The sequence below is a fragment of the Nasonia vitripennis genome, chromosome 4 (genome assembly GCF_009193385.2).
Source record: "Nasonia vitripennis strain AsymCx chromosome 4, Nvit_psr_1.1, whole genome shotgun sequence".
Classification (NCBI taxonomy): domain Eukaryota; kingdom Metazoa; phylum Arthropoda; class Insecta; order Hymenoptera; family Pteromalidae; genus Nasonia; species Nasonia vitripennis.
The window spans coordinates 24,881,580-24,895,594 of record NC_045760.1 but is presented as its reverse complement, the minus strand read 5'-3'; the positions used below and the strand labels follow the sequence as shown (position 1 = coordinate 24,895,594).

Here is a 14,015-nt window from a genome sequence, read left to right as displayed (position 1 = left end):
CGTGCAGTCAAGTGATGTGTGTGTGCGCTGCGCCTAATAACCGGCAATTACCGGCAGATGCCTTTTCACGGCTGCTCTCGGCCGAGAGTGAGTGAGATGGCTTTCTTCGGACGCTGTATACCGCGTGTACAAGGCATGTAACGTCTTGGTTTCCCATAACGATTTTTTTTATCGATAAATTTCAAACGATTCGGTTCGCAGGGAAATTAGGGGGAAAGAAGCGAACTACGGAGAGAATAAAACCCGGGGGGAAATCTTGCGAAGTAGGCTAATAAATATTTACTAAACTAGGAGTTCTATAAACGCGCGCGCACACGCGGAGAGCAGCGTCCTTGCGGTTTAGTGTCTTCATAAAGCCGTATACGCGAGGCGGACAACGCACTGCTGTAAAAGCTTTTCTATTATTTCTATACCTCTCCGTGGCGCGTGGAAAATTGCCCGCTGCGCGATTGATAATAACGCGGTTTTAAGCGCAGCAACGTTGGAAATTAATTTTTCTTTCCTTCGGCGTAAAACCTATGTATACACTCTTTTTTCATCGATAAAATCGGCAAACGATTTACACGGTCGCGGCCGGAAGTCCGAGAAATCAGAGCCAAACGATATGTACTTGGAAACGCCGCCTCCGGACTCATCGCGCGCTTTACGATTTTCCGCGCGGAGGTGTGCTCTCCGCGCGCATATAGAAAGCGAATTTTACGGCTGGACAGGGCGGAGTATAGACTCTTCCGGCATCAGCGACAGAATATCGTCGTCGCGAGGGAAATGAAAGCGTGTGCTCGACGATCTTCTCGAGATTCCCCCCCCCCCCCCAAATAATTCAGCGAGAGTTAATTTTCTACGTAAGGTTTGTAAACGTTCGGTTTGGATTTTGCAAAAGGTGCGTTGCACACACGCCTACGCCTAGTGCGTGCGTTTTCTCCAAGATTCCAGGATGTATTAAGCGACGTTTCTATTGTAATCTCTCTCGGCGTTTTTTGCAGGCAGACATACGGCGTCATTTATATGGAAATGGCTGAGAATTAAAAAGTTATTATGACGCAAGAGCGTTTTTGCATGCTGACATCATAATGACACGGTTTTTACGTGCAGACGACGCGCCTCGCTGTATATTAGTGCTTCCTTTACTTAAAAATTTATCAAATTAGCATTAGCCCTCGGTGGCGCACCAACCGCAGAGACGAATATAAACACGCGTCTCTCCCGCGAACCGAAATAAAAAGGGCGTGTACTTTCCGCATTCCCCTGGTGTCGGAGAACCTTCAATCAACGCGGGCACGACGACAACGCCCTGGAGGCACTCGAATATCCTCTCGTATACGAAATTAAGATCCTCGGAACCGGATCCGTCTTTATTTTCGCAATCCACTGCTTCGACGAATCCGTCTCTAATGCATTTCTAAAAATCGCTCGAAAACATCCCGTCATTATTGTTATAAATTTTCACGAGCACTCGCGGAAACGCAAAGCGACTGTATTTACCCTGTAGCGGAGCGCAGCTGTCCGCGACCTTAACTGACGTCTCATTATTACCCGATCATCCTTCATCGAAGCGATTCCTCTCCACGGGCTAACTTCGTCATCGCTCTCGCGCTTGATTCTTCAAACGTGTAAGTGTGTGCGTGCGTCGCGCGTATTTATATAATGAGTAGCCCGAATTCGGGTTGAAGTTACACAACGAGAGAGAGATGCGATACTCGGCGCAATCAAGCGACGTGAAATTACAAGGTGCGCGCATCTTTAAAAATGACTCTGCAAATTGCAAAGTGCCCGTGTTACCCCCCTTTCGCACGAGAGACGCTTATCCGATCCACTTTTTTGCGAAAATTCGAGGTCGTCGACCCGCGACGCTCGTTTTACAAATTGGAAAACGTTTTGTTCCGCGGAGACGACTTCCAAGCCGGCGTGTCGGTGAGATAGGAAAAAAAACAAAAGAGAGAGAGAGAGAGAGAGAGAGAGAGAGAGAGAGAGAGAGAGAGAGAGAGAGAGAGAGACTGGTTTCACGGCGTTTGTGTAATTGTCCGGCGGAGATTAGTAACATAGCGGCTTGTCGTTGTTTTGATGTTCGCGAATCGGTCAGACGTGTCGGCGGCGGCGAGGAAGTAGCCAAGCACGACGTGTACCGCGCGAAAGTCGTCTCTCTCTCTCTCTCTCTCTTGCATCCGATCCGATCTTTTTGCCGATTTTACGGAGGAAAAATCGGTAATTGCCTTTTCGAGTAGATTGAATATTTAAATTTCGCAGCCGCTTTCCAATCGCCGAAAAAGCGAGCGACGATGAAAAATTGTAAAAAAAAACTAAAGGTATACCTTATATAATTTGTCGACATTGTACCAGACGTCCTCCTCCTCCTGCTCCTCGTACTGCGCATCCGCGAGATTGTCCCGCGAGCGCGAAAGTATTTTTCGCCTCGACACCATCCCGGGCCGCTATGCTTTTTTTTATATCTGAAAAATACGAAATAAAGTCTCGTTAGTGGACAGTACATAATACGGATGAAGAGACAAGTATAAATTTCATATATTTCTGTGAGAGAATATCCCACTTTCTCCGCAGGCGCTTATAAAGTGGCTAGGAGAACAATTAAATGTAACGCTGACGTAAAAGCCCCCCCTCCCCGAAATCCAATTAATAACACAGCAAACATCAGAGACAAAAGCCAGTCGGTCAGTCATTCGGTTTCACTTTTATTAAATTACGTAAAAAAAATTTTGATTTCGGAATCCTACGCCTATGAGACACAAGGAGGCGAATTTTCGCCGCCGATCAAGCGCGCAACAATGACACATTTCTTTTTATCCCCGCGCGCGAGATTTCTCGTTTCACCGAAATAATTATACGGCCTATACTACTAGGATCTCTCTCAAGGAGAGAGAAGAAAACGGTTTACGGTGTTGAAAGCCGCCGTTGCCGCGGACGGTCATCGCTTTTATTACGGGGCCTCACCCCTTTTTTCGGGGGCAATTAAAAGCCGTAATTGCAGAAAAGGATTTAATGGTCCCAGGTCCGACTGTCTATGTGTGTATACACGTCTTATATGGCGTATAGTGTAAAAGTTGAAAAGTTGAGGTGAACAAGGACGCGGTGAGTATCACATCGCTCGTGGATATGTATCTGCATTTTTATTGCACAGAGAAGTAAGATGCATCAGAAACGAAATTGTATAAAAATACTAGAAAAAAGGGGCCACAAGGAAATGGGCGAAAAAAGCTCGCAACAATGAACGCACAGCATCCCCCTTGATTCCCACGATGACGCTGTGGTCCTTGGCACTCGAGAGAAAAATATCGGCATCGCGCGAAACTGCACATTGCGTAACTGCATCAGAGAGCTGAGAGCCGCCCGCGCGCGCTTGCTGGGCCTTCTTTTTTCGGCCAGTATATAACGGTCCTTGTTCGTCGCTGCAGCTGCCGGCGAGCATTATCTAATTGCGCGCGAGCGCGCGAGCGCGCGAGGCTCTTGCGTAAGAGATACACCCGCTGATCCTTGCGGGATACCGAGATATTTTCGGTGGGAGCCGCCTTTGTTGTTCCTGCGAGCTTTTGTACTTTACTTTTTTTTTCTTTCTGGAAGGAAAAGTGAATGTCTCATGCGGTGTGTCGTGGATTTATTTTTGCGCGTTCAATGACGGAGAATTTCGATCACTTATCTCGAATACTGCGATATGCCTCGGTGTCATTAGCATGAATCGGTAGTTTGGAAATTAAGCGACGCTGACCCTGAGTGGATCCCAAATTGATGACTATACGTATATGATTTCGGAGGTTATTGTGCAACGCTGCATCTCGGACATAGGCGACGTGCCGGATTAAATTTAGCGTTTTTTTAAGGAGCGTCCTAGACTCTTTACGACGAGGCGAGAGGAGAGAATTTTTCCGAGAGATGATGAGCCTGCTCGTGAAATCTTCTTGATTTATCGCATGAATATTATAAGCTTCGAGCGCGAAATTCAAAAAATAATTCTCCTTACGCAGTTTTTCACTATCTCAAGTCTTCCTTCCACTTCATCCGTGCACACTGACACGATTTCGCCCACTAAAGCGATGTTCACTCACAGCCACGAACACCCGCACTCGATCCACGCACGACTAGTCGCCCACCACACTCGAAAGTACACAAAACAATCAGCTCCGATTGACACATTTACGAAGCCTAGTTGTCCACGATTATCTACGCGCAGTTGGCCACATTATACACGCAGCGCAGTGAAATCACCGAAAAGCCTTTTCTACTCGGCTCTTCCCGTCGACGAAAGTATAAAGAGGCTGCGACCGCTCGAGCGCGACGCCAGCGGCCCACTGGATCCTTCTCCTTCACTTTTTTCCCGCCTCAGTGTATAATCGCGCGCGCACGCGTGTATACGCGTGCGCCGCCGGCGGCGACGGTAAAACAAACGTTTGTTTTCGGTGGTGGGGACAAAAAGACAGTGAGAGAGAAATGGGAGAAACGAAAGGCGATGTCGCCGCGCGCGACAAATTGATTTTTTCAAGGTTCATTTCGGTCTAGTTAGGATGACGTTTTTATCGCGCTCGGTCGAGCTTTGTAAAAAGACGGCTGTTAGTAGGGAAAGTACATTTTTATCGCTGCCGTGCGCTCTTTCACGGGGATATAATGCTTTTCTAATTTCGTGGGATCCGGAGCTGAGATTCCAGTTGGAATTTGAAAAAAAAAACAACAGTTATTCCAACAAAATTGAGTCTCTCGAAAATTATCCCATCTGCGATTCAATGCAGATCCCAAGCAGACACACACGTACCAACCCACTTCTCGTGTGTTATACCGTTAGAACTGGTTGACGGCTCAATTCGCCCTCGCGTATGCGAGTGTATACCGTTTGAAGGCCGCGAATTACACGGAATAAGCCGCTTCTCGTTACAAGTATAAGCGCCGATCCGCGAATCCAGAGGAGGAAGAAACAGGAGCCGCCGCTCTGCTTTGGAATAGAGTATGGACTATAGACGAGTCACGTTCGATCGAAAGTGTTCCCGTTTGCGCGGGATTGAAGCTTCCGTGGAATGATGATTTTTGCAATTGTTCTTCTATATAGGAGGAATATATTATTGTTAATTTGATTCAGGATTAATGGGATATGAGTTGCGTAACGAGGAGAACGAGGAAATGATATTCGAAGCTGTGCAGCAGAGTATATATGGAATTAAAGGAGAAATACGATTCGGTTTTGCGCAACGCGAAAATCCAACACTCGAATGCACGCGACTACACAAGGCCAACAATATAAAATACACGCATATATGAACACCTTAAAATCGTGACAGTTTGCAAACGAGCTCGAAGCACATCAGAAAATAGACGCCTATATATACACCTTTCACACGTCACTATGGCATTCTCGCGCCGACACAAAAGCCAGCCGCGGGACAAAGAAATGGCCATCGGCTTAGACACGCGTCGGAAGGGGTTGAGAGTCGCGACTATCGTTGCGAGATACGTCTGGAGGTATAGGTACTTGTATACACAACGCACGACTCGCTAAATAATACGGATATAGCCGCGCGCGGCGGGAAAAGTAGGCCAGTCTCCGCCGGCCGATTGGATATTAGATCCGAGCGAGACCTTCGCCTATCCCGGATATAATACCTGGACGGTGTGTGTATAACATTGCCTTCGCTTACGAAAGCAGTATTGGAGCTGTTACCACTGGATTTTCGGATGCTGACCATCAGTGCGTCATAGTCGTACTCCGAAGCGTCCCACTGATACACATCCCCTCGCGCAAGGATTCGAAAGCGAAAGCGAAGCGAAAAAAAAGAAGCCTCACCGCAAAACAAAGCCGTAAGACGCAGAGGCTCGTAAAAAGCGGCGTAAAATACCCCGTAAAAAGGAGTCATCGACGCGCAGCCGGTTCATGAATCAAAAGGAACGAGCGCTATATAGATCCGTAGGCGCGCGACTCCCGCGCTTCTAATTTTAGAAAAAGAGAGCCGCGCGCGCGTCATCCCGTAACGAGTCCTGTGCATAGCGCGCGTTAAAGTCGCCCCGAAGATTTACGCGGATAGCCCCGAGGCTGTGTGTGTTGTGTGCGCGAGCGCGAGAGTTGGACGCGGTTATGCATGGGATGAGAGGAGAAGTGAACTAGGAATGTGGATCGGCCGAGGGGAAGGGGTTTGTTTATTTTGCAATTGGCTCTTGAGAACTGGATGATGAAGACCGTGATGCGATATGATGAGCTGGTGTGTTGAAAGAGTGGATGGTGTGGAAGGGTTTATGCTATTGTGTTTTGTGTTTTATGGTTTAGCAGTGCAGTATTATGCAAAATAATAAAAATATAGATGCACTGCGAAAAGGAAATCTTAATTTAAGATCACCTGGTTTGAAGTTTGTTGCATTTAAAGGTCAAATTTTATTGTGTTTTAAAATAAAAAGAATGACACGTTTAAAAATATTTCTACGAGTACATACAAACATTTTTGAAAAATGCAACAAGTTTCAGATGAGGTGATCTTAAATTAAGATTTCATTTTTGTAGTGTGAATATTTATTAAACAAAGTACAAAATACTCGAGAAATCCCGAACCGAGAATAACCACAATTAGTCACCGCAAAAGTCAAACGTCCCAAGAAAGTTTATAAATAAATCAACGTGTTCGAGCAACCAATATTGACGCAAACAAACTTTGAAATTCATTCAACGTCAGCGCGTATAGCTGGCAATCGATGAAATGGTTACTCCATACGCACACACAGGCCGCGAGAAATTATTACAAAACCTCAGCAATGCGTCGTATGAATCACTTTTTCTAAAATTAGAAGCCGAACGTCTACGAGTCTCGAGTGAATGAATGACGCGAAGCTCCGGCGTTTGATTCATGAACTTGGGCTTTTCTCCATCCGCGCACACACGCGGCTACTCGTCGCTGATGAGTTGTTTGCTTACGCGAGTTACGCCGGCTTTTGTTCGCAGCTCTTACATTATAACTGTTATAATGGCTATTTACCACGGCGTCGATGCGTCAATTCGACGCGCAGCCTTACACTAAAAGTTTCTTGTAATTTTTCACTCCGCGCGCAAACGTTTTTATTTATCGGTGCCGATCGTTGTTGTCGAGGAGGCTATACATCGCGTGCGTTAGCAGCTCTGGTGTTGAGCAATCGAAAGCGTATAAACGCGTGTTTTGATTAATCAAAGAGGTGTTTACGGGTATCTCTCTTATCGATTCGAACTTTCTCGAGTAGGAGAAAGCGCGAATTTCGAATTTCGAATATCGCGTAAATTTTTCAATGTCGAACGTTTATAGATACGCATAGCTTTCCCACGAAAATCACTGAGATTTGTACAAACTCCTTAAGGGGTCAAGCCTCGGTTAAATCCTGCACAAAAACAAAAAGATATTCTTCTTACCAAAAATTTTTTGATTTGATGTAATTTGAAAAAAAAATTCTATTGAAAATATATAAAATATACACCATTTTTATCGAAAAAAAAAACATGTATATACCTTGTAAAATCATTGACCAAAATGCATGACATTTCACTATATAAATAAGAGTTTTCAGTCACTTGCCACGGCTTTTTGAAAGATCCGGACCGTCTTCTTTACTCTATCCGGGCTTAAAACGTACCTTATGCATGCCCCCTCGGACCGATCGAGAGACATTGCTAAAAAATATAAATCAAATACTGCTAGCAACAAATTTTGTTGCTAGCAATGTTTAATTGATATTTTTTAGATAACAAAATTTTGTTTTTGTTTTTTTGCAGGATTTAACCCAAGCTTGACCCCTTAATAACGATTATGTAAATGAGCAGCGATAAGGCTTAGCGCGTGTATAATTATATAATTTTTCGGCTAAATTAACTGCCCTTTAAAGGAGCGGGTATAACAGCTCCCAAATGTGTAGCTTTACACGGTGTCAAGTTACGCGCCACCAGGACTTTCAGATTTTTATCATGAAAACTCATGCCTTCTAAAATTACACCGTGCCGCTACCAAACATTAATTTCGCGACTTGCGAACCCAATTCCTCAACGTCCTTATAATTTTTCTTCTACAAAAACAAACAATACGTTAGAAACGAACGCATACATCGAATTCTCGAAAAACAATACGAAGCTCGAAACTCGCTCGAAACTTACTAGTCCGAGAGTCTGTACCGATGGAAATACTGCAGCCGAGCTGCAGATCCGGCTGCAACTTTTCTCTCTCTTTCGTTATTCGCTTCGAACCACGGCGTCCTCGGCGCGAGCCATGCACATACGCACGACTACAGCGGAGCGTTCGAACGTAATTGAGGACTTTTTTTTCTTTCATTCGGCGGAGAATTAAAGGTGAGTCAGTGCCGGGTGTCGGCTTTTAAACGCAGCCCGCTATATACATATACGAAGGTGGAATATTTTATTCAAGTCGTTTGATTTTTGACGACATTGTTAGCAAGATATCGAGAGGGAGGGAAGCTTCTTGTGGACTGAACGTCTATTTTCAATCTAAAAAGCCAAAAAGTAAAATAAATTCATCGGGGCTTACAAACTTGTGGTTATATAGGCTTTGGAATAAATGAAAATTAAAAATTAACCTTTTTTCTCAATCAAAAACAGAATCAAGTAACAGAAGCAGTATACACAGATCAGCATCGCGTCGAAGGTATATTCTTCCTGGCGTCCTTGGCGAATCAGCGACAAGTCGTGAGAAAGGACGGGAGTAGCTGCAGCTCGGGCTAAAAATCAGCGGCTTCTCCCCCTTATATACCTCACTCGAGGTTGGCTCTTCGCGAGTGCACTCGTCCTTTTCACAGCCGCGTGTATATTATAGCCTCGCGCACGGATTGGATTGCACTCTTACTTTTCGATCTTCCTCTAGACTTATTAGACGGAGTTTTTCTCTTTGCTTTTATGCGGGGCTTCTCGTCCGATATACCAACTGGATTTCGCTATATTATACACGTTATGAAGACGTCGTCTCGGCGAACTCGTCCTTTTTCCACTTAACGCGCGCGCACGTATAAGAGAAACGGAGCCTTGGATCAGTTCTAGTTGGATTTTTCTGGACTCTGGCGAGGAGAGCGTAATTTTCCTACGCAAATAGCCTCGTAGTCGTTCTCCGAGTATATGCAAGTATAGTCGCGCAGGAGAAAAAAGGCTCATCAAGCTAATCCCCGAAAATAAAAGTTACGCAATTGACGATGCGAAATTCGAAAAAGTTGCGCAAACCGCGCGCACTCCGCAGCGTCTAAATCTCGCGCCAAGCGCGAATTTCAACACACCGTCGCCTCTTGCTTCGCTTCATCAGGAGCCATGACTCTCTCGGCTTCATTCATGGCTGTATGTATATATATGCACTAAGATGTTGTACATTCGCCTCGCAGACATAATCGAGGCCGGAAAAATTAGCCGCTTCTTTTTCTTTTCGGCGCGTTTCGAATTTTCGTAACGATCGCCGCGTCCTTGCCTTGTGTGTGTGTGTGTGTATGCCAAAAGTTGCAATTTGTACACACGCGGGAAAGTAATTATATCGCGCGGATATCGGCGCAGATTGACGCGCCCGATAATACGCCGCGCGACGTGTTTTAAATTTATAGATGCTTATCTGCGCATAATATGCTGTCACATCTTCGATCCCCCTGTGTGTTTTGTTTGCGTACACTCGGCTCATTAAAGTATCCGTTGCGACACACACTGCTGCTTTTGCGTAGTGGATTTTCGGTAATCGGGCTATTACCTCTTAATAATGGTACTATAAATTCGGATCCATAACTAATCCTTGACCGCTTATATTACAGAGTACAGCGTTAGAGAATTAGCGGGACAAAAATTCGTAAATTTTTTACGAGTTCATTCACATGCATAACGGCCTCTCTCGCGCGACGTAATTCCCGACACGTAATTCGCGGGTGAATTTTTATCGGGCACTACACACTGTATACTCCTAGCTACACGCAGAGACACGCAGAACCGCCATAACTAGAATGCAAAAACTTCCGAACAGTACACCTTTTAACAGTCCCCGACGATAAACCCGTTACGTAAACGTCCTGGGTTATAACGCGCACGCGTAGATAACTCCAGCACACCCGGCCGCGTTCTACTCTTCCGTGTCTGTCTCCCTCTTGAAATCTCGATCGGCCCAAGAATTTCGCAGCGAAGCGCGTTTAAAAAGCCATAAAGCGCAAAAGAAACAACTGTTCCTCCGCTCATTTCCAGTAGTTGCATGTGTAAGGCAACACGAGACTACTCGAGTCTTTAAGTGTAACACACAGCGGAGACGTGTAACAAGCGCTTTCTCACGTTTTCTCCTGCGAGTAGAATCGAATCCGAGAAAAAAGCGAGGAAAGCAAACACCCGGAGACCTCTCTCTTAGAAGAATTAAGAAGAAAAAGACACTGCGCAGTAGTGTATGTTTATTTCTCTCGGTGGGGTATAAAGGGGAGCGACAGAGATATCAAAATGGAATCGGGCACCGATCGCATCTCGGTATCCTGTTAACGAGCGCAGCCATTGAACTGTCGCGAGCTCACGACGCTGGTATTGTGAGGGACTTGGAAACGCGCCTCGGTCCATCGATCTATCCAAGAGAGAGGAGAGCTTTTCGGTTTTCCAAGTGTGTGAGCTGCATACAGGTGCCGATAAAATATGAGCGGGAAAATCGAGCCGGTGATGTATGGCTGGGGAGAGGCATTTATTGATGCCTCTGTGGTTTCGCAATGGGAGAATGAAAGTAGGAATGCGTCGCGTCTCTGGAATACACAAAATCGAAATTACCGACCGTCGGTAATTATGCGCGCGGCGAGGAAGACAACGGATAATCTTTTTAAAAACCGAATATAAACGAAAAGCATTTGAAAAACGCTGCCTTTCGAATATACTGTTGTCAGATCTCTATCTGCGCGGTATGTATTTTTGCGTGACCCCTTATATGCTCCGCCGATGCCAGTAGCGAAAATTTCGATTTTGCCGCGTGTACACGCGCGTACAGGATTAATGCGCAGTATCGTAGACACCTCGCGTGCGCGAGTAAAAGTAACGAGTGTGTGTGTCTACTATAGGTCGGGGGAAAAATTCCGCGTCTGGTATCTGGATGGAAAGGTATTTATCGGCGGAGTCTTGTGCAAAGCCGCTATGTTTTGTAACTATTCAAATAAACGATCCATTTTAACGCCTTTTTTTGTTGTTTTCTTTTCTCGATATAATATATCTCAGGTATAATTATAAGGAAAAGCGCGCAGGAAAGATTAGTCTATCTCGGCGTGGTATTTATCAACGAAACGCAAATATTTCAGCGAGGTTAGTTTCCGACTGCAAGAGTCTATTGTGTAAAGACCGAGACAATGTACCTAAAACTTTCATTATCACACAGGCGCGTTAGCGCATTAATTGAAACAAAACAAATCGCGCGTTCCCGATCTTATCTCTCGCACATTATGTACCAAGGGTCTATCCAGCGAAGATTTGCGCCTACTCGCGGTCGATAATTTATTCGAATCTTGATATACCTATACCCGAAGCTGCGCTCGAATTCGTTCCCCGAAAAAAATCGCGAGGCAAGAATTTCTGGGGACTGGAATTTATCGACGCGTGTGTGTGTACTTTGCGCAATAACGATTGATTTTGGGCTCGTTTTTCCGAAATTTCGCAAGTATAAACGTTGTATTATATTTCGCGGGTGGATACACACGCGCAGGGATTCCTCGTCGGCGCTTCCTCGTCAGCAGCGTCACGCGGCGTTTACCGCTACGTTACATGCTTTCGTCACGGCTATCAAACGCGCCGAGAGAGTCTCCTTTATGTATGTAAGTACGTACAGCATCCGAATATATCAAGGAGAAAGTGCGCCTGCGTGGATTGATTTTCGCGTGCGTGGAACTAATTCGGTGGAATTGGCCCATTGTTAGGCCTGTTAAAAAATAATCTTGCGTATTTATTTCAATTTCCTATACGCACGTATACTCGTGGATTACACGCCGCTTCCGACTTGATGATGCTACGAATGGATAACTGATAGAATGTAACATGCGCAGCATCTCGCGGTTGGATTTGAATACATAAAACCGTATTTTCCACGAGTCTAATCCCGAGTGTGTATAGCTGTAGACATCATGTACACGCGAATTTCTTTCTCTCGAGGACCCGAGGATGCGTCGCCGGCGTGTGTCCCCTCTATACACACTCCCTCGGCCTCGCATTCCGTCACGTTTCCATACTGTGGGTATATAACGTATTCGTGTATACGGCCACGTGCGTACGTATGTGGGCAAATCCCACGTAAATTGGTAACAACTATGGCACGAATGGGCCAGAAAGAGGCAGAAATTTTTTGAAGAAGCACACCTACCGGTTCGCGTTGTCATCGAGTTTTTTCAACGAAACAAAAAATGATCCTTGTAAAATGAAGCTTGAACTTTTTTTCCACAATAATAATTTTCTAAAAAACATTGCAGAGTATCCAATGCGCAAAAACAGCAGGCATAATAAAGCACAAAGCACTCTCAATCCGCAGCAATTACACGTACGAATATCGCTCGCGCGTTTATCTCTCGGAAAACTCCCTCGCACTCCAGCTCGTAAACCTCGCGCTCGACTCCAGTCCATATATATACACACGCTAACACACGCTAACACACGATAACGCTCGATTTACAATCCGGCTCTCGCGCGCGCCGCCGAGTCAAGGCAAAATGAAAAGCGAAAAGTCCGCCCGGCTGCACTTGCTGCGTTACGCAATACACGTGTATATATGTATATAGCTGCGTACGCGGTATTTTCAAAAAATGAAATGGTTATGTAGCTCCTGCCGCTGCTACTTTCCTTTTTCGCGGACTTTACATGGTAAAGTGTCGCGCGTGTTTCGTTGGATCGATCGAATGTGCTTTTTGCGGGAGATATTGTCTGTGTGTGTATATTCTGGTGTTGCGCAATTCGGTGCAGTGTATAATTGAGCGAATTAGAACTCGATTCTCGCGATCTATATGGTGCAACGCATCTATACCGATTTATAAAAATCTATAATACAAGTAGTAAGTACAGACTCGCGATACTAACGGTTATAAACACGGTGAATCACACGCGCCCGCTGACAAATTACGATCCACAATCAGCCATCAGACGCGTATAATTAAGACGTAATCTTCCGCACTCTCATATAGCGTTGTAAATCACGGGTATAAAGTCTCGAAGGAAAATTAATTTTCCCGATCATCGAACTTCTCAACATAAACTACCTATATACAGCCTCAGTATAGAAACAAAAATATCATCCTCGATACCGATCACCGATCGTAAAGCTCGCTTTTCATCGTACAATCGAGAAATTCCGTGCAAGGCTCAAGGGTCTATAGTCTATACACACACGGAGAGGCCACCCCGTGACATAACGGCCCGGCGGCGACTTTCGCCAGCTCACGATCGGCAGCAGCAGCTGCGCGCGAGCGCAGTCGGTAGCGGCGTGTAGGAACAATTAACGAGCTCTATATAGCTGCTATCTATAGAAAAGCCGTCTGCTGCTATGTATACTCTTCTTAATTGTTTTTTCGGTAGATATCGGCGAGTTTTAACACTTTCCTGACGGTGACACGACTCGTACGCCAGTGCAGCTGTTCGAGGAAACGAGAATCTAATGTATACAGTATAGGACAGCATAAGAACCGTTTCATATAATTGAATATGCTCGGCTGATCCGGCAATTTTCACCCGCGCGCGTCGATTCCACTTGCGACACACTCGCGCGCATTCGGCAAAACGTTTCGCTCTGAGAGAGTTTTTCAAGCTCTACACACCGCAAGAAAGAGCGACACAGTCGCGTTTGCACAACTCTATAGACATGAAATTGAAATCCGTTAAAAGTCGCGATCATTGGCATATACGCGCTCGCGTTTTTTTCCTCGCGAAGCATTTGCATATTCGAAAGCGTGTATATCGCGGAGAGCCGTTATTGTTTATCTTTTTGCGCGAATGTAAGCGCGCGGAGCAAGTGCGAATTAAATTTACATGCTCGCGTCGCTCTCGAGCTATGGCGTATAATCACGGCAGCGAGTTGAGTTCCAGAAGAAGTCATTAAGAGAGAGAG

The 14,015-nt window shown here is 45.4% G+C and overlaps 1 protein-coding gene across 5 annotated transcripts in view; it reads right to left on the bottom strand.

Moving 5' to 3' along the window:
• The window catches only part of LOC100117884, a 71,298-nt gene that overhangs the window by 8,069 nt on the left and 49,214 nt on the right, over positions 1-14,015 (bottom strand). For 2 of the 5 annotated variants that reach the window (XM_008210304.3, XM_016988015.2), the window contains exons 1-2: positions 3,971-4,289; positions 2,310-2,447 (exon numbers count right to left, since the gene is read on the bottom strand). In XM_008210304.3, coding sequence (XP_008208526.1) covers positions 2,310-2,420 — 111 coding nt within the window. In that variant the 5' untranslated portion in view covers positions 2,421-2,447; positions 3,971-4,289. Of the gene's footprint in view, positions 1-2,309; positions 2,448-3,970; positions 4,290-6,956; positions 7,069-14,015 lie in introns of those variants that run through there. The other 3 variants (XM_008210303.3, XM_032599606.1, XM_031930611.1) reach the window with 2 other exon arrangements.